At 53.2% G+C, this 20,431-nt stretch overlaps 1 protein-coding gene across 5 annotated transcripts in view; it reads left to right on the top strand.

Moving 5' to 3' along the window:
• The window catches only part of FRMD8 (FERM domain containing 8), a 51,512-nt gene that overhangs the window by 18,637 nt on the left and 12,444 nt on the right, over positions 1–20,431 (top strand). For 4 of the 5 annotated variants that reach the window (XM_075130438.1, XM_075130439.1, XM_048858404.2 and 1 more), the window contains 8 exons: positions 2,000–2,101; positions 2,542–2,600; positions 4,186–4,352; positions 6,590–6,808; positions 7,187–7,310; positions 7,742–7,888; positions 8,292–8,490; positions 9,822–16,271. In XM_075130438.1, coding sequence (XP_074986539.1) covers positions 2,000–2,101; positions 2,542–2,600; positions 4,186–4,352; positions 6,590–6,808; positions 7,187–7,310; positions 7,742–7,888; positions 8,292–8,490; positions 9,822–9,943 — 1,139 coding nt within the window. In that variant the 3' untranslated portion in view covers positions 9,944–16,271. Of the gene's footprint in view, positions 1–1,999; positions 2,102–2,541; positions 2,601–4,185; positions 4,353–6,589; positions 6,809–7,186; positions 7,311–7,741; positions 7,889–8,291; positions 8,491–9,821; positions 16,272–20,431 lie in introns of those variants that run through there. The other variant, XM_048858405.2, reaches the window with a different exon arrangement.

Below are 20,431 nucleotides of genomic sequence, written 5' to 3'. Positions count from 1 at the left end.
GAGGTACGGCTGCTCCTAGAGTGGGGTGCAGGGACTGTTTATACAGGAGTTCCTCACTGAGCATGTGATGTTACATTGATTTACTGTGATGAACACTAGTAACATTCCCTCTCTTGCACACTTATCGGACAATCTTCCGCTTTAAGTGCAACCAGTAACTCTGTGTAAAAGTCCTTCAATTGGCTCTGCCTTGTGGGGCCTGAGCCCCCAGCCGGAGGGGTGTTATCAGGAAGTGTTGAATGGCAGGCATTGGGTCAACCTGGGGCTGTTGATCCTGAGTCTTCCCAGCTGGGAGCATGTTGGGAGCAGAACGGAAACTTCCAAGGAGCATCCAGGCAAAATGAATCATTTCATGGCACTGTTCCAGCTAGCTTAGCTGTTGTTTTTGTCTCCTGGCTTACATCTGTTCCCTTATCTCCAATCAGCTTCCCCTCCCTAACACATCCCTGCTGTAACCTGTCAGATGTTCCTTGCTTACCCTCTCAGACGTCCCCCAGCCTGCTGGTTTTCATTAACCCTCTCCCGGTAATAGTCCCAGCAATGTCTGACTGTCTTCAAAACTTAGCATCTCAGGCTTTCTAGCAGATGCAATCAGTATTGCTGGGTTTGATGCCCTCCAATGTGAAGGGAGACTGGGAGTCAGGGCTCCTGGGTTCTTTCCCCAGCTCTGGGAGGGGCGTGGGGTCTAGTGGGTTAGAGCACGGAGCCTGGAAGCCAGCATTACTATTAGTACAAGCTGTTGCATCTGTCATTGGGGCTCAGTCTCTGTCTGGGTGCCTAGATGCTGTAACTAAGGCTAAGTTTTAGTCACGGGTATTTTTAGTAAAAGTCATGGACAGGTCACGGGCAGTAAACAAAAATTCACGGGGGGAGGAACGGGCCATGGGTGCTTGGTGTGGGGGGGAAAGAGCCGCGGTGCATGGCCCGGGACCCCCGCTGGGGGGGAGGGGTGGCAGCACACAGCCCAGGAGTGGACCCCCGCTGGTGCTGGGGGGCGTTCGGTGGCTGGCAGGCTCCTTACCCGGTTCCGCGCAGCTCCACGGAAGCAGCCGGCATGTCCCTGCAGCTCCTAAGGGGAGGGAAGGCCAAGGGGTCTCCACGCTGAGTCTGCAGCTCCCATTGGCCAGGAATCGCAGCCAATGGAAGTTGTGGGGGTGGTGCCTGCAGGCAGGGGCAGCACACAGAGTCCCCTGGCCCCTCTGCCTAGGCACTGCAGGGACCTGCTGGCTGCTTCTGGGGAGTCCCCCTGAGGTAAGCACTGCACCCCAACTCCCTGCCCCAGCACTGAGCCCCCCTCCCACAGCCTGACTGACACACAGCCTTAGCTATGCTGACTGGTGCACTATGAAGAACTGCAGTTCAGGAAGTTGGATATGCTTCAGATCAATGAGGTTTTGGGGTGTGGTTTTCCATCTGCCAGTCTCTGTTGCCACCTGTGCGTCTGCTGCCCTTGGTTAGCAGCACCGTCTCCCCCTGTGGCATCCCAGCCTGCTGTGTGGATGGCCTGCTTGGGACTCCAGTGGTCAGGAGCGCAGCTGTTACCCCTCCTCTGCCCCCTCTCCCAGGTCTGTGGGGACAGAGGGAGCATTCACAAGGTGGTGGGGGGCGTGTTTGAGTTCTCCCATCCCACACTGCATGCTGACTATCCCTGGACCCTGGCAGTGATGAATTTAGCAGGTGCTTGGAGGGCTGGTCTTTTATTTCTATGATGGTAGTGCCGAGAGGACCCAGGTGACAACAGGGCCTCTTTAGGGGGTGTACGTTATTGGTAGTATGACAGTAGTTCCTAGAGGTCTCAGCCAAGATTGGGGTCCCATTCTGGGGTGTGCATTATTCATAGTACTGTGATTCTGTCCTGATGGCTGGGAGGAGAGCGGAGTGCAGTAGGTTAGAGCAGTGGCGGCTGGGAGCCAGGACTCCTGGGTTCCACAGTAATATTAATACCAACTTTGGGCTGTAGCTGATGCTCTGTTAGAGACTCTCTCTCTTTCTGTCTTAGAGGTGCAGCTGAAGCCGAAGCACCAGCCATACAAGGTGTGCCGCCAGTGGCAGGAGCTGCTCTTGCGTTTCACTGATTGCCGGGAGGATGAGATCATGCAGGGTGCGTGTGTGAAGCTTCCTCGCTCCTTCCTGGCCTGCTGACACCCCCGCCTCGACCTTGGAATGCCCTCCTCCAATTGCTGAGCTCATACTGTCTGGCTTAGTTGTACAGAGGGGGTGTAAGCCAATGGCTAGAGCTGGGTGTGTGTGAAAAGAGCCAGGACTCCTAGGGGGATGTGGTCAAGTGGGTGAAAGCTTTGGGAGTTAGGAGTCATAGGTTCTAGTCCCAGCTGGGGGAGGGGGGGCATCTAGTGGGTTAGAGCAGGGAGTGGGAGTCTATCCCCAGTTGGGGGAGGGAGTCTAGTAGGATTGGTAGCTGGGATTCTGGGGTTCTCTTCCCAGATCTGGCCTGGCTGGCTCCCCAGTTTCCAGGAGGCAATGGTAAAGCAGATTCTTTTGGACCACATACATGTCTTTACTGGAGTCTCTTTCGTCTCCCAGATGAGCCTTCCCTGCAGTTCAGAAGGAATGTGTTTTTCTCGAAGAGACGGGAGCTGCAGGTGAGCACGTGGGCTCCTGTCTGAGTCTCCTCTGCTGGTGTCATTCACCTCTATGACTGTGTGGCAAGGCCTTTTGCATATTCATCAACTTCTTATTATTTAACCTCTGATTATCTGGGGAGTGAAGAGCCTAAACCCACAAGAGATGGGGTCCTCGGGAAATTCCAGCCTTGTCATTCGCAATTTCTGTTGCAGTAGCTATGCACGGGTGTCCCCTCCCTGGCAGCCCAGATCATGGCCCCTGTTGTGCCAGGCACCACACAGACCATCCCCCAGGCCACATCATGTGGGGCACTGCATGGGTAGATTTTGAGAGACAGTCCGAGAGATGGGGGATTATTTTTGCTGTTATACAAATGGGGAAACGGAAGCACAGAGAGGGAAGTGACTTGCCCAAGGTCACACAAACGAGTCGGTGGTAGAGCCAGGAACAGAACTCAGGTGTCCTGCGTCCCAATGCCGGGCCCTAAGACCATTCCTCCTACAAAAACATCGACTGTCTCTAGTCTTTTGTAAAATCTTGCTACGACCAACCTGGTGTTCTGGACTTTGTGTCGAACTGTGAAATCAGTCCCTCTGCCTCCTGCTCTGGTTCCTTAGGCCTCATCTACAGGGGAAAGTCACATTGGTTAACCACAGATTTAAGTTATAGCTGGTTTCAACTCCTGTGGAGATGCTGTAAATTCGGTTTAATTTAACTCTGTTCCCAGTGCCATGCACCGAAGCAGCTCAGTCTGTTCATTTTATTACGAAGCAGATTGAGAGAGGATCAGTTAGTGCGGGATATCTTCGTGGGGAGAAAAGCCCACGTGCCAAAAGGACAGAACTGGTCGGGAATTCGTCAATATGATTTTTGTTTGGAAAATGCCGGATTGTGGAAACCAAAACTCTGCAGAAACCCCTTTTGACACATGTAGCACAGGAAACTTCTCCAGATCCGGGAGGGCCACCAAGAGAGGCAGGCCGGTAGGGCACTTTCCTGGGATGTGAGAAACCCAGGTTCAAGTCCTTGCTCTGTCAGATTTAAATTGGGAGCAGGGTATTGAACGTGGGTCCCCCACATTCCGGGTGAGTGCTTCCTGGTGGGGGGAGAGCATAAGAAATTTTGTAGGGTTTAGGTTTCATTCTCCCATCAGAACAAAAACAAATGTTGAAACTTAACAATTTTCCATGCAATGGAATTGCTTGCCAGCCAGCTCTGCTACAGGGCTCTGAACCTAGCAGAGAAAGGCAGAAGAGGAACCAATGGGTGGAAGTTGAAGCCAGACACGTTCCAACTAGAAATAAGGCACCGGTTTTTAACAGTGCAGGTGATTAACCACTGCAACGAACTCTCAAGGGGAGTGGCAGTCTCAATCTTTTGAAGCCATCCCATCAAGGCTGGAAGAGATCGATCGGAGACTGGGCTCAATGCAGGGGTAGGTGGGTGAAATGTAATGGCCTGTGTCAGATGGGAGATCGGACTAGAGGATCAGCTAAGCCCTTTTGGCCTGGAAATTAACCTCCTAGACAGCCCAGCTTGAACCAGAGGTGGAACTGGAGCCACTCTCTGGCCTTTGCTTTGATCACACCCTTTGGCCCGCAGATCGAAAACGAGGCCGTCCTGCGGCTGCTCTACGAAGAGGCCAAGTTCAACATTCTGGAGGGACGTTATCCATGTGACGTCGAGGATTGTGAGCAGCTGGGGGCCCTGGTCTGCAGGCTGCAGCTGGGTCCCTATGACCAGGACCAGCATACGGCCTGTGCCTTGAAGTAAGGGGGGGGGGCGGGCGTTGCAGGGGAAGAAGGGGGGGCATGGTCTAGAGCAGGGGTATCGGTCATCTGGAGGATCAGGCTTTTAACTGTGGGCCGGGGTATAAGCTCAGGCCTATGTACTCCCCCTTGGATGCCCAGTAGATCGCTCACTGGCCTTGGTGTGGGACTGGCCCTGGAAGCAAGGGGAGAGCAATCTTTATGCAGTTGCTAGGGGGCTGTACGCTTGGTAGCTTGCGTAGGCCAAGTGCATTGCACAAGGGCTCTGTACATCCCTCCACTGTTCCCTATGTGCCACCTTCCATCTCAGGGACTCCCCGCAAACCCTGTCCCCAATCTCCCCCATGCCAGGGGTTCTGTATGCCACGCATTCCCTCTACCCCCATATCAGGGTTCCCCATTCTCCTCTCTGTGCCAGGGGTTGTGTGCACGCTCCCATTCCCCCCCCCCTATCCCCCCATTTTTCTGTTCGTCTGGGCAATCAGTCATTCGGGGCGTCAATGTGTTACTCTTGGGAGGATGAGCAGGGAGAAGCGGGGGTGATGTTATGCTGGAGGCGTTAATAGCGCCATCGACTACTTGTTTGATTTATACACAATTGCACAAGTGCTTGACTCTGGCTGTGTGAATCAAATGGCAGAGGCTTCATGTGTCCTCCATATTTCCCCCCCCAAAATCCATTGGGTTCTGGCCATTGATGCCTAGAACATTCCCTGAAAATTCAGGGAATGTTCAGATGCAACAGTCAACAACTATCGTTACGTCTATACAGAGAAATGCCATAGAGCTTGCAAAGCCTGTACACTCAACTCCACCAGCTACTCTTCTGTTCCTGCGTTCAGTATCAGTCCAGGAGCAAAGCTGTGGTCTGATTGTTGTTTTCCCACTTTGGGTCTTCATTCTCCCACCTTCCTTTCTCTTTCTCTCCACTCTCCCTTCCCTACGACAGTTGCTCCCCACCCCCCTCCCTTTCCATCTGCTAAAATGATCAGCTGTGGAATAATCTGACACTTGTCCTCTGAGAGCTTGACTGCCAGTGAGAATAGTTTGTGTCATGGGGAGTGGACCCCTTAAAGTATCATTAGAGACTCAGGTGTGTCAGTTACATTCAGGGCAGTTTTCCCTCCCCCACCCAAAGCAATTAGTTCAGGCTCTCTGCCGACTCAGGCAGGCCTCACTGTGTTGCTTGCACTCAGGGCATTCCCCCCACTCCATCTCTGAGCTATTGTGTCAAGCTCTTGGCAGACTCCGCAAATGCGGTGACTATTAGTCACACGCCGATGACATTGGGAAGCTTCAGATTTTGTACCACTTGAATGTTATGCAAGCGACAAATACATCATACAGGCCACACTTGGTCTGCAGGCTGTATGTTTGACATCCTTAATCTAGTTGTGTACTTCCCTCCCAGAACTGGGAATGGAACCCAGGAATCCTGGCTCCCAGCCCCCTGTTCCTCTAACTCCTTTCCTGGAGCTGGGAATAGAACTGGGGAGCACCAGCTCCCAGGCCCACTGCTGAATGTGCTTTCCCATGCTTGGAGTCATGCTGGGAAATGAAGATGGGGCGGGTTTCCCCCACACTCTCTGCAGCTGGACGCTCCTGGCGGGGGGTATGCTGATCCCAGAATGCGAGTTTGGCTGGGATCCTGAGCCAGGATAATAGCTCATTGTCCCACCCCGCAATGCTCTGTCCATGGGGCAGCTTAACTGGGCTTGCTTGTGAACAATGGTGCTATTCATTGTAGCAGTGCAACACCCACCTCTCCTGGTGCGTGTAGTCGCAGCTGTTTCAAGTGTGCCCCCGCCAGCCTGTATGTGTGCAGAACGGGGAAAGCCTCCCTACGTGGGTTGGCAAGAAAGGAGATGATGCCAGGGATGTACTCGTAAATGCTCTGTAAGCTGTGATGCTTCTGAATCCTGACGGTGGCAGAGCTCGAAATAGCACCCAGGAGTACTGGCTCCCAGCCCCCGCTAAGCACCAGACCGGTGGTCCCACACAAGTTACAATCTCTGGGGGAGCTGGAGAGGAAGGGGGCTGCCATAGCCTGGAGGGGGATGGTTAACTGGATCAGGCGGCTCCCATAATGGGGGAGGGTGGAATCTCAGTGAAGAGGGTTGCAGGGGGGAGGGAGGAGTCATAGCCCGGGAGTGGGGGGTGTTGAAGCGGGGGGAGCTGTCCTAGCCCCATGGGGGGCTGCTGCCCCCCCTGTTCTGAGAGCTGTGCTGTCCCTGCAGGGAGAATCTGGAGGCCTTCCTGCCTGCTCACCTGTGCCGACGGGGGCACAGCCTGCTGACGGCACTGTGGAAGCGGGGGGCCAAGCAGCCAGCCTACGAGCAGGGGCTGCTCCAGGCCTACCAAGCAGTGCGGGAGGAGGCAGCCTGTGAAGAGCCTGAGGCTCTGTGCCAGCACTACCGGGCCTATCTGCAGAGGTGCCACCAGCTGCCGTACTATGGGTGAGTCTGGGCACTTGGCTGCTGAATAACCTGGTAACTCCTGCACCTGTCAGTGGCGTGGGCTGGAGGGATTTGGTAATCCCAGCCCAGCAGTCCCATTAATTCCACCGTCTCCCCTGTTCGTGGTCTGCCCAGGCCCCTCAGGGGGTGACCTAGTTGTGCAAGAACCATTTCCTGGCCGGAGTGTGACAAGATCTCGCAATAGCGCCTGTATCTTTGCTATCTGTGGGTCAGGGGACATGGGGGAGGAATATGGTGCCCAGGGGGACAAACCCCAAAGCCTTTCCAGTTCTGTTAGTGAGCACTTGTGCAATCCGAGCACTTCCCCGTGCAAGGCCTATCTGCCGTGGTGCAACGGATGTGTCTTTCTCTCTCCAGCTGTGCTTTCTTCTATGGGGAGATTGACAAGCCAGCCCAGGGCTTCCTGCACCGGGGAGGGCGCAAGGCTGTGTCGGTCGCCATCAGCTTGGAGGGTGTGTACGTCATGGACAGCAAGGAGAAGGTAATGCTGCTCAGGGGATCCAGTGGCGGGGGGGTGCATGAGAGCTGTGCACGGGGACATATATTGCTCTTTTGGGGTCATGGCTGGGGGCTGCCTCTGGATCCCCTTATTCCCTACAGTGCCTTCTAGTGCTGCCCAGATCCTTCCTGTACCGCCCAGAGCCCCCTGTGCTGCTCCCCACACACTCTAGTGCCTCCTAATACTGCCCACATGTATGCTCTGTTTTCCATAATGCTGAGCCAGTCAGTCCCCCTGCTATGGGGCCGGATCACAGACAGTGCCCCCTAGAAGGGAAAGACCCCATGTCCCATTCCCTACCCCGCAAGCCAGCCAGCCAGCCAGCCAGTACCCTCCCCTGCCCTGGGGCTGGATTGTAGCTGGCACTCCCTGGGAGAGAAAGGTCCCATGCTCCATCCCTCTTTCTATGGCAGCATGTCTTGCTGGGCCTGCGGTTCCAGGAGCTCTCGTGGGACCACACGTACCCCGATGAGGAGGAGGAGCACATTCTCTGGCTGGAGTTCGATGGGGAAAACGAAGGGACCCTGGTCAACAAGCTGCTGAAGATTTACTCCAAGCAGGTGACTGGGATCTCTGGGGTGTTTTTGGTCTCTGGGCCCCATCCAGCATCTGGCCGCCTCACCGAGGCAGCCAGCAAGCGGCAGGGGGTATAGTCCGTGCTCAGAGCAATGCTCCCATCACAGCACTGGCCGTCTTCCCCTACTGGAGCCTGGATTTGTTTCAAAGGCCAACAAACAGCCACCAGACTGGGAACAGGCTCTTCCTGGGGCTGGGTTAGAAGGGAAAGTCCCCAGGCCCCATTCCCTGAGCCAGCCAGTCTCCCCTGCATGGGGCCGGATCAGACCTGGAGCCCCCTCTAGAGGAACGGCCTCCTGTCCCATTCCCCACTTCCCTGAGCCAGCCAGTCCCCGCTGCGCCCTGGTGGGGAAGGCCCAGCTGACCGACAGCCTCTGCTCCCTGCAGGCAGAGCTGATGAGCGGCCTTATCGAGTACTGCCTGGAGCTGAGCACAGCGGCGGAGCTGTCGGCCCCGGAGAACAGCAGCCTCCAGAGCCCCATGCTGCCTCCTCTGGCCAGCAAGCAGCGCCCCAAGCTGCGGCGGCAGAGCAGCGTGGTCTGCAGCCGCATCCAGCACCTCGCCACCATAGACTACGTTGAGGATGGTAAGCGGGGAGGGGCAGGGGGGTTGTCCCTTGTTGCGGCACCCAGCTTGGAGCCACCACTGGGGCTTCCCTGCCCTCTGCCAGTCCGCTGGAACCTCCTGTATCTCTCTCCCACTCTAGAGCAGGGGCGGGCAAGCTTTTTGGCCTGAGGGCCAGATCAGGTGTCTGAAATTGTATGGAGGGCCGGTTAGGGGAGGCTTTGCCTCCCGAAACAGCCAGGCATGGCCTGACACTTCCCCCCACCCCGCTTCTCACCCCAGATGGTCCCCCCAGGACTCCTGCCACATCCAACCCCCCGGTTCCCTGACGGCCCCCCGGGGACCCTTGCCCCATCCACCCCCCCCAGCTCTCAGTCCCCTGACCGGACCCTCCGCCCCTAACTGCCCCCCACCACCCCATCCAACCCCCCTCCCCTTCCTGACTGCCCCCCGACCCCTGCCCCATCCACCCACTCCCTCGCTCCCTGTCCCCTGACCACCTTCTGCTGCCCAATCCAACCCCTCCTCTCCTTCCTGACTGCCCCCCTGGGACCTCTGACCCCATTCAATCTCCCTGTTCCCCGCCCTCTGACCACCCCAACCCCTATCCATGCCCCTGACCACCCCACCAACTCCCCTGCCCTCTATCCTGCCCCCTGACCGCGCTGCCTGGAGCACCGCTGGCTGGCGGCGCAGCTGCACCAGGACAGGCAGCTGCGCCGTGCAGCACAGAGCACTGGGTCAGGCCGGGCTCTGCAGCTGCGCTGCCCCAGGAGCTCACAGCCCCGGCGCCCGGAGCACTGCGCCAGCGGCATGGCGAGGTGAGGCTGTCGGGGAGGGGAGCAGTGGGGGAGAGTCCAGGGACTAGCTTCCTGGGCCAGGAGCTCAGGGGCTGGGCAGGACGGTCCCGTGGGCCACATGTAGTTTGTCCACCTCTGCTCTAGAGTCACCCCCAGTGGAGTCTCATAGCTCCACTATCACCCCATTACCGGGGGCACCAATCAGGTGGGTGAGTAAGTGGCAGAGCCTGAGAGAGAACCCAGGGGTCCTGGCTCCCAGCCCCTGCTACTGTAACCCACTAGACTCCACTCCCCTCCAGAGCCAGGGAGAGAACCCAGGCATCCTGGCTCCCAGCTCCCCCATCCCCAGAGTTGAGGATAGAACCCCCATATCCTGCCTTAAACTCTGCTGTGACTCTCAGGAGCTGTGTCTCAGGGGAAGCAGTCATTTTGTTAGCCATTTTCAGCTCCCACCATTAAGCTGTGGCCCCGTGGAGTCCAGTGGGTGAATCCAGGGCTGACTTGTGCCCGTATCTCTCCTCCCCACCTTCTTACCCTGCTCCCTGGGCTCCAGGTAAAGAGATCAAGCGTGTGAAACCCAAGCGGACGGCCTCCTTCTTCACCCGCCAGTTCTCGCACGGCCCTACCTCCTACTCCGCTGTGCAGGCACCAGTGGAGAGCCTGGAGCAGGGCTGAGTGCCGTCTTCGCCGGTGCACAGGGAGCAATGGACCGATCCATCTAGGGGCATGCCCTGTGCCCAGCACGCTGGCTCTCCTCTGGGCTAGGAGCCTCTCTAAGTTATTCTGTGTTAATTTATACCAGTGGGATCCCAGCTTGCTGCATCAGAAGTCCTGTCTAGTCCCTCTTCTGCAGCCATTCCAGCCTAGGCCCTTCGGTGCTGGGGCTCCTCTGGTTACGTTGCTTTGTGTGTTCTTTGTGGGCACTGACACCCCCTCCTCCCCCCGGGTGGCGGAAGCCTCCCAGTGTGGTTCTGCTGTACCTGTGCGGGCACGACACCATTGGTTTCAGTTGGCACTGATGTAAATGAGGGGAAGAGCAGCCATGCCACCTCGCCGAGCCAGTGTTGCTCTGAGGTCATCTTGCCCACCCCTCCGCGCTCCTAGGCCTCTGAGAGCTGTCCTGATGGCGAGCGTGCTCTGCAGCGTTCCTGCCCCAGAGCTCTGTCTCTTTCCCCCGGGGTGAAGCGTCCCGTCGGGCCAGGCTTCACGGAGTGCAGGGCCAGAACCTGCCTGCATGTGCCCATCAGTGCAGCACATCAGGGTCCCGCAGCACCTCGCTAGTCCTGAGTGGGGAAACTCTCCTGTCTCTGAATGTCGCCTCCCCTTGAGGAGAGGGATTCGTCCGGTCTCCCGCGCAGGGCGGGAAGGGCTGCGCGGCGTTGGTCCATTCCCCATTCGATAGACTATTGAAGTGTCTTGGCTATATCCGCTGGTGGGTCGTTCCATTTTCAAACCTGTGCAGGAGTAGGGCAGGGAAGGGGTCTAGCGATTCCGACATAACCCCACCTGCGTTTCTGGGTGAACTGAGTGTGTAGCAGCTTTAAGACCTTTTGCAATTCAGCTGGGTGAGTCTGATTTCAAAACTGGCCTCACCTCTGGTCCATAGCTAATTCAGTCCAGGAGAGGTAGGCATGAGGTGTTCAGTGAAGCGAAGCTGGGAAGATTGCTTTGCTGCCGACACTTCACTAAGAAAGAAGCCTCCTGTCTGGGCCTATCGGCTCAGGACATCTCACCGGGCCTAAAAATCCCTTCCTGCCCCAGGAACTTGGCCCGCTTTTTGGAGGGGTTTGTACGTTAGGTTTGTAAGTATCACCCTTTCTGTTGATGGGATATTTTTCTTGATGGCTGGACAAGTGAGTTGCTGGTGCAGGAAATGGGTGACTTCCCCCACAAGAATCTTTGTTCAGCTGTGAAGAAGGCACGCTGGGGTATTAATACAAAGGATCAGTAATTGACTGCAGCAGGTTTCCTCACTGGCTGTGCCTCTGTTGGAGGGAACAAGCTCCTTGCCTTTCTGAGGCTGATGGTTGGTCTATTTCAAGTTGTGTGTGGTGACATGCCAGGAGTCCAAACTGCTTTGCCTTATCCATTCAGTACAGATAGGCTGTTTTGAACGACTCAGCCTGTGTCTTGGTTTGGACTTGAGCCAAAGGGGTTTAGATACACCAGCCCTGTTAACTTTAACTAAGAGCGGGACATCTAAATCTCTTGCTTCATTTTTGAAAATCTTAGCCTTAAAACCCCAGCACTGCACACTTTCCTGTAAGTGCTTTATTTCCCTAGTGGGGAAGAGCTCTAGTGGGTGATTGTTAAAGGACAGTGTCGCTTGTTAATCCCCAACCCCCTTTTAAATCTGCTCTGTTCAATCTAGCGTGGGTGGAGACACCCTTTCAGTGTGGGAAAAAAACCTTTCAGGGTGGGGTGTTTAAAGGGACAGTGTGAATTTAGTCTCTGAACTCCTGTTGAATTTCACTGGGAATTGGGTGCTGACTGGAAACTGTAGCCTTGCTTACCGCAGTGCTGTTTGGAGAGCGGGAAGCAAGCTGAGAGTGTGAAAGTGGAATAAGTCAGTTTCCCCATCTAGACAAACCCTTGGTGGCTGGCAGTGGCTTTGTGTGCTTGGGAAATCTGGGGGAGGAGGGACATCACCCAGGAGTATTGAGAATCTTAAGCTATACAGACCTGCCAGCCACACACCTCAGCTGCACAAGCATAGCACGTGCTCCTGGGCTCCCCAGTCTCCATCATGCATGTGCCCTTGGAAATCTCTCTCCTATGGCAGCGAGGGTTTTCCGGGGATTGTACCACGACCATTTGCTTGTCTCCTTCTCAACCCCCCCCCTCCCCCCCCCAGGGAACCAGGTGTTCCTGCTCGTGGATTGACCCTGGATGGTAGTTCATTCCCCTGCACTGCCTAGACAGGGTAAACGGCCATAAGCTATAGATCTAAACTGCTTAGCCAGTGTTACCAGCACTGGTGCCAAAAAAACTTTGCATTCTTCCCCCGGGGGTTGGCAGCTGAGCCCATGGTGCGGTTGGGGTGAGGCTGGCATTTTGATCTTCGTGTCTTTAATTTCCAAAAGGTTTCAGGCGCCCAGATCCCATTGAATTTCAATTGGATTCCCCTGCGCTCCTTTGGGGAAAAAGCACTAGTCCCCGTCTGTTGGTTTTGAGCACTTGTCAATGCCAGTCCGGTTTCCAAACTGATCAGCAATCAGACTGCTTGGAGGGTGAGACTGTCAGTGCCTAAGGGGTCAAAGTGTTCATCTCCGGTTTCCCTTGGGGATTTCCAGGTGGGCTTGTCCTCCGTTCCTTCGGGCCCTCCTGGCATTGCAGTGTTGTTAAGCGTGGATGTTGCTGATCCAGTGGCAGCAGGAGGGGAGGCGTAGGCAGACTTTCCTGTGGGGCAGAGTTTGTTCACGGATGGTAAGGTAGAAAGATAGAGTTTATTTCCGTGTGTTACCAAGTGGCTTGGCTGGTTTCAGAACCTGTTTGGCAGCAACAGTGTGAGGTGGGGGAGATTCGGTTTGGGGACGGGAAAAAAAATAGGCTCCAATTATTTTTAGGCTTGGCTGGGAAAGCTGCAGCACTTAGTGGAAGCAGGCCGGCCGCTTTGCCAGGGCTGGCTGCGTTTGCACCCAAATGGCATGCAAAGCTTTGGCTCTTGTCAGGGACAGCCTGCATGTTGGGAGGGCTGGATCGGTGGTGACGAAGACGCTGATACAGCAGACTTTTAGATATGGCAGGGGTGGAAGCACCAGTGGGTTAGCTAGGCCCAACTGACAACTTGTCTAACTTTCCTCTGGCTTGTAGCATGTGCAGTCCCACGATTCGCGTATTTCTGGAGCGTGTGCCGCTGCCTTAGGGCTTGGCTACACTGACCTCTTATAGCGCTCTAACTTGCTGGCTCAGGGGGGTGAAACCCCCCCCCCCGAGTGCAGCAAGTCTGAGCACTTTAAAGCGCTAGTGTAGACAGGCTCTGAGCACTGGGAGCCAAACCCTCGTGGAGGTGGATTACCAGGAGCGCGCAACCACGCTCGCACTTCAAAGCGCTGCTGCGGGAGCACTTCGAGGTTTCCAGTGTAGCCATGCCCTTAGGGCTAGGTCGGTCAGTGACTCTAGGAGTTCTCCAGCTGGGGCTTGGAGCCAAGTGTTGGGCTCTGTCCTCATCTCAGTGTTGGAAGGGGGTCTGCTACAGGGACTTCATAAATGCTTTCGCTCCATCTGGGTCCTGGTCTGATTTCTAGCTCTGCCAGCCGGTGTCCTGGCTCCAGCCATTCTCCCAGTGCGATGGCACTGCCCTTTCTGCTTCCAAGCCACATCTGTGGTCAGCTCTGCTCTTTCCCAGTGCCGTTCTGACCCAGTTAGCCTCTTGTACCACTTTGCACTAACAGGAGCCACAGCACAAAGGCGCAGGACAGCGGTGAATCTGGCTCCAAGCGCTGAATGGAGCGGAGGTGGGGGTTGCTAGTGATTTGAGAAAACGCAAAAAATACAGGGCATGATCCTGTTTCAAACCAGGAGGCTTTAGAACCTTCCCTGGGGTGCCTGTCCGTTTCTCACTCTACTGCAGAGTCACCATGTTAATGTGAGCATTGAAATGATACCCCACCGAAAGCATCCCAGTCTCGTCAGGGGTAAAAGAAAAGCACATCGGTTAAAGGTGACAGCCACGTTTTCTGGGCAGGAGAACTCTGATATCCCATATGCAAAGGCTGGGCTCTTCTTGTGCCATGGGACTGAAGCACAAGGCTTTGTGAGACAGATGTGGATTCTTGCAGATTTGGAGTGGAGCACGGGGTGGGGGGATAGTTTTTCTCCTGCGGTGTCTGAGGTCTGGGAAGTGAATGCAGGAAGGAGCTGGGTGTGCGGAAGGGACGTGGAGGAGCTGCTGCAGCTGGGAATGAGCCACAGGTCAGCTAAACCCGAGGGCCCTGGGTTTCAGTAGTGATTCTGGGGGGAGCCCAGCCTGAGACTCCTCCAATGTGACTGGATTTTCAAAGGGCAGGTGCTCAGCAATTCCTGGAAATCAGGCCCCTTTTAAGGGTACCCAAAAGTTGAAGCACCCAAAATCCTGAGTCACTGTTGAAAACTCTTGGCTACAGATCATTCATGTTAAACCTGAGACACCCAGTGTCTGAACCCTGAATACTCTGGGTTATGTCATGTCAGTAGAAGATTCCTTGAAGCAGCTTGTCTCTTTAATGCTGCAAAATCCTTCAGAGCAGACCAAAGGCCTACATTTTGCATCTGGTGTGAGGTTCGAGGTTCACTGCAGTAACAAGTGGGTGTGAAATACCGCTGGGTCCGTGCTTGCACTGGGATAAAATTGCTACATGACGCTGATGGAACCAGGCCCAAAGCATTCAAGGTTCCAATCCCCCTCTGTGCAATTAGATTCAGGCTGAGTTGGCGCTTTGGTCAGTGCCTGTTGTGTGCTCGGTTTTGGGGACTGCCATGGGGGCTGTTAAAAATGCTGAGCTCGGCCTTCATTCTGCACTTCCTGTTCAGCTTGCAGTTAGCAGTGTGGGAGGGGCCGGGGGAGAAAATAGTTTGCCTCTTAGCCATTTGCAACTGCTAGTGCTTGCATAACCGGACTCCTCCTTTTCCTAGGTCAAATGTCACAAGAAACTGCTCTAGCACAATTGCTGCAATGTTTTGGGTTTGGACGATTTTTTTTTTTTTTTTTAACCATATAAACACTGCTGTTGGTTTGAGGTTTGGCTAAAAACACAGGAGGGGAGTTTTTTAATTACACTTGGGCAACATTTGGACCCGCTTCCTCTCATTTTTGGAAGGCAAAGGGCTACTGTTTTGGTTTCACAGGTCTAAATAATGCCCCCCCTAGTACTTTACAAATGATCACTTGGTGTGTCTTCCTCCTCCTCTGGTATATTTCACAACAGTTGCAAGAAGACAGCTTTGTACTCTGACGCACTTGTCCAGGTCTTCACTGAAGCTGTGCTATTTACAGCACCTGGGATCACTGTTGTGTTGATTTAGACCAGCTGATGTTCTGGCCCATTATCAACATAAAACTCCATATTATTAACATAGGTTTTGAAAAACCTACAACACTAACTAGTTGCCATGTGGAGAATTTTTCACCATTGGTCCTGTGTCTCATTTTTTGCATTTACCATTAAAGTTAAGTGGTCGGTTTCCCTTTTGGACATCAGTTAGCTTTCTCCTCCTGATGCTGTTGTATTGTATTTGGGTCTCTGAATGGCATTTAAATCCAAATAACTTTGTCACTGGCTTATTTTATTTAAAAATTCCAAAAAAAGTCTCTTCACAGCAGGCTTTGTAAACCTTCCCCTTTGTTTTGTGTAGAGTGAATTTTGGGTTCTGTGCATAAGTGTTCCTTTCATTCCAGCCTTCTTCTATGTTTAATTCTAGAAGTCTGCGGAGTGAGATCCATATTTTTCACTCTTGGCAAGGTTGCATGTCTTGTTTGTCTGGTGCCATGATGCCTTTCGGGATAAAATTGCCAACATGTGTCTTAAACCACGATCCATACAGCTGGATCTAAGATCAGTTTATGCCAAGCACTTTGTAAATGTGCCTTTAAACGCAGTGCCATGGAAGGAAATGGACTGAAATGTATTCCCTCTGGTAGCCAGTAAGCAAATCATTCTAATGTTACCTGGAGGAATTGTGCTTTTCCAGGCTGGATTCTGACCTCAAAGAGACCTGAGTTTGTAATGGAGAATCAAGCCAATAATTTTGCACGTCTGTCTGAACTGCATCATTCTGTCTTGTGCTCATTGTATCTTGTATCTGGAAGTGTTGATTCTTTTGTGTGATGTGTGTGTTTGAATTCCCCTGATCTGGAAATGTCATACCTGTCAACAATATGCAACACAAAAAATGGCCTTCTCTTTTTACTGATTTCTGTGTGGATTTCATTTTTAGAAGGAAAAAAAATTGTGTACATACTAATATTTTTCTTTTGTATGCTACAGATCACTCTTATAATAAAGAGGCTGTTTTCAACAAATAAGGTACTAATTTGAGATCTGTTTATAAACGGTACTGTCTGAGAAACCAGATGTTAAGGTGGGCAATGTTAATTACAGCATGTGATTGAGGAAGGGAGGAGAGAACTTGTTTTCAAAGCTACCCCATTTCACATGTTGTGTCTCAGTTTATCTATGATCATTATAAAATCACTTCTGTCTTAAATACTTTTCTGGCCCCCATCCCTATAGCATCTGAACACTTCACAATCTATAATGTACTCATCTTCACACCACCTCTGGGAGGTAGGGCAGTGCTATTATCCACATATAATAAATGGGGAAACTGAGGCACACACTAAGTGACTTGCTGAAAGTCACACAGGTCAGCGTTAGAGCAGGGAACCAAACGCCAGTCCCTCAAGTCCTACTCTAGCATCCTACCTGTTTGAGGGCTTTCCTTCCACCCTCCCACTTCCCTGGTTCTTGTCATGCAGACAGCAAGCAGCAAAAGACCAGAAGTCCAAAGTGCAGACAATGCAATGTTTATTGGGGGTTAATTTCCGGCAAGTATGATTCCCATTTCCCTACCTACTGCTTGTTTGACCCCCGTTTATATAGTAATATTCTCAGCTATACCTTAACCAGTCATTTTACTGAAATCTATCTAAACCAATCCTAACATATTGTAACATAGTTCTCTAACCAACTATATCCCACTACCCTAATTAACTTACACCTCGCAAAATTAATTATACAGCAGACAGAAACAATTAGAGAACCAGACAGATTAACAATAGAAAAGTGGGGGCCATAAAAATAATACAGAAATGAGGGTGTCACAATTATCGATAAGTGATTTCTTGCAGGATACGATGTTATCAATCTAAGCTGTTTTTTTTTAACCATCTTAACATCTGTTTCTTTATCTGGTGGTGATAGGCGCTATCGGGACAAGATCATAACAGCACAATACCACCTTATTTCAGTGTGACTGGTTTGGAATGTGAGGATGTGACAGTATACTTCCCAGCTTTTGGCTGCCCCTGCTGCTTAGCCAAAGGCCTTAGCCTAAGAACAAGGCCTCAGACTATCCTAGTGAGAGAAGGCCCATACACAGAAGGACTTGTGATTTGGATTCTTTTTTTTATACCTCTATAACTAGCTAAATGATAAAAATACACTTAAGTTCTTAAAGTATAGGCCTTTACAGGCAGGCCTGCATAGCTATATTTTAACACTACCCGCTGGGCCAGCCTTCCTATTCCTCAAAGTTCATTTATGCTGTGAAACCCCACTTATGAAATCACTCCATAGTCTTAGTCACTCCAGATCAACTTGTCTCTTTTTGAGTCAAGAGGTGGTCATTCTAACGCTAGCAATTCAGAGGAGGAATGTAGAGCAGAGATGTGAGGAGGAGGAATGTGGGAAGATGGTGGTTGCTAGACTGCATCAAAGCACTGATGCATTTATTTCAGTACCCACATGCTAAGAGTGGCCTGTGCCAGCTGGGTCAGCGGAAAGTGCAAGAATCCAGGTGGTATGTATTTATGGGATAACTTCCCCCTTCCTGACCACTAGTTTAGGTAGTGGCTGGTTTATGTCCTGAAGAATGAAGGTTTATGTCCCTTCCAAAATATATATGTGTGTGTGTGTGTATTCTTATTCTGGATGTTCTTATCCATAGAAATGTTCAGTCCTTGGCTTGTCACCTCAGTACCATGGATGAAGGTGAACAAAGGGTTAAGAGGAGTTGGTCATTTAGCTCACCTGGTTGCACCTGTCCTGGAGGGTGTGTTAGGCCTAATTAATGAGGAAACTCAGCTTGGGAGGGGATGGGTGGTGGCATATACAGGAATTTTAGAGCAGAAGGGGCCTGGAAGGAGAAACTACAGTCACTGTCTGTAGGAGGGAGTGAAGAGACCTGTAGGGAACAGGAAGGATCTTGCAGGTCAAGGAGAAAGTCCAGGGAAAGGCTTGGTAGGAAGAAGACCAGGGAGGTGGCAGCAAGGGGTCTAATGAGGTGACCCTGGACTGCCTGTGTAAGGGGACTGTTGGCCCCTTACTGAAACTTAGTGGACTTTTTGGCTGGCCCTCTCCAAGTACCAAAAGAAAGAGGAAGGGCTGATGGGAAATCAAGATTCTGAGACCACGCTCCAGGTCAGCCTGACTGAGAGGCAGGCAGGCCAATGAGAGAGTCAGGAGTGTGGGGTCCCCGTACTCCCTGTGAGCTGGAGCTGCCTGGTCAGAGGGGCCGAGCTAAGGAGAGAGCAGGAGCCGGAGCAGCCCAGGGAGCAGATCCATGCTGGGAGCAGAGCTGCAGCGGGAAGAGCCAGAACCAGGGGCCACAGGAGCAGCCGAGGGAGAGCAGCCGTGGAGCTGGGACGGGAGCAGTCTGGACCCAAGTGTAGTGAGCAGCTGGGGAGAGCGAGGGGGACCCTGGGCAGGGAGACTCCCCTAGCCAGGAGGTCTTGCAGGCCAGACTAGGAGGGGGGATTGATGGGGGAAGAAGGGCCCTGCCACCTAGCACCTGAGGCCACTGCCAGAGCGAGTGTCTGACTCACTGCACCCTGCAGCACAGCCAGGGCCTGGGACAGGTGAGGAACAGACTGTGAATGACCCTTACATTCCAGAGATGCTGTTTGTGGTGTCCCCATGACACAGAGCGGGGGGATGGATTTTCCTTTCCCATTTTTTCCCTATTTTTTTTTAAACTGGTTGCTGTTTACTAAATTGTATTGGCTTTAAACGGTATGTAATGATCAGTGGGTCAGGGAAGTGTCCAGTGGGGGGAGAGCACCCCGGAGTGGGGACAGCCTGTACCCTGCCCTAAGTGACCACAACAAGGTTGGGGGTTGAGCCCCCAGGAATCCTGGGCCAGCCTTGTTGGGGTTACAAGGACTCTGCCACACAGGAGTGTGGAAGGGGAGCCCTTGAGGTGAGACAGACCTCTGGGGAAGGGAGTGGGAGCAAGGACTCAGATCCTTTTGCTAGCTAATTCCACCAGGGTAGTGTATAAGCCAGGAAAGTTCCCCACAATAGCAGGACAAATCCTCCACTTCCCCTGTCCTAGGTCCCTGGCACTGGACTGGAACCTAGTTTAGAGGGTCCACCAGACACTGATAAGGTGGTGTGAAGGCCCTGAAACACGGATCTGGATAGCTGGAAGCCCTGATAAAAAGGTGCATAGACCACTGGGCCCAGGCTCGAGGGCAGCAAACAAGACTGAGGCACTGGAAGGAGAACTAGGAAGGCTGGCCCAGTACGTAGGAAGCTATTACTCTGGAAGGGTTGGGACTAAAGCCCAGCTGAGCCATGTGAAGGAGACAGACCATGGTAGGGCCAGATCAGCTGTCGGCAGGGAGTGTTAGATGAAGTGAGCCCACTATGCCACACCCAGCCATCGGGGGTGTCCCAGCAGTGAGTAAACTCTTCCACAATCACCTTGTTGCTCAGGCTAAGTACATAGGATGGGGAGAATAGCTGCTCAGAGTTAAGTGCTAGTTTTCCCTAGCTGTATGGGGAGTTTTGTTTGTTCTTCAAGTGCTTGCTCATATCAATTCCAGTTAGGTGTGTGCGCACGCCAACACACTTTTCCCTAGCAGCTACCCGTCGGGCCGGCTGTGGAGCCCCCTGGAGTGGCACCGGTATGGCGCTCTATATACCACCCTGCCGACCCAACCCCTTTTCAGTTCCTTCTTACCGCCATTGTTGGAACAGTGGTCTCTTGCGTGCAAGTGTCCCACTAATCCCTAGCTCTTCTGTTAATCTCTGTATATAGTTACCCATTGTTAGTTAATAGTTCTTCGTTAGTTGTTTCTCGCTACTTAGCAGGTTGTGGGGGACTCCCCCTCCAACACGCGCCCCACAGGGCCTCGAGGCATGCCGTCTCAGGGCTTCAAACCCTGTAGTCCCCGCGCTAAACCGATGCCTATGGGCGACCCCCATGGCTCCTGCCTCTGGTGTCTGAGAGAAGCCCATCAATCGGACAAGTGCAAGATCTGCAACTTTCAAACCTAGCACCAGGAAGGAGAGGGACATACGCTTAAAGCAACTCCTCATGGAGTCAGTCCTCCTTTTGCAGCAGGACCCAGCCCCAAGCGCCTCGGTGCAGACCAATCCTCCTGTGGAACTGTCTGCGGTGCCGAGAAAGGACTCTGCACGCCAGCCCAGGAGCCGCAGGTCCCCCGGGCCCCAGAAACGT

Source organism: Caretta caretta, chromosome 7 (genome assembly GCF_965140235.1).
Source record: "Caretta caretta isolate rCarCar2 chromosome 7, rCarCar1.hap1, whole genome shotgun sequence".
Taxonomy (NCBI): domain Eukaryota; kingdom Metazoa; phylum Chordata; order Testudines; family Cheloniidae; genus Caretta; species Caretta caretta.
This window is presented reverse-complemented; position numbering and strand designations above follow the sequence as displayed.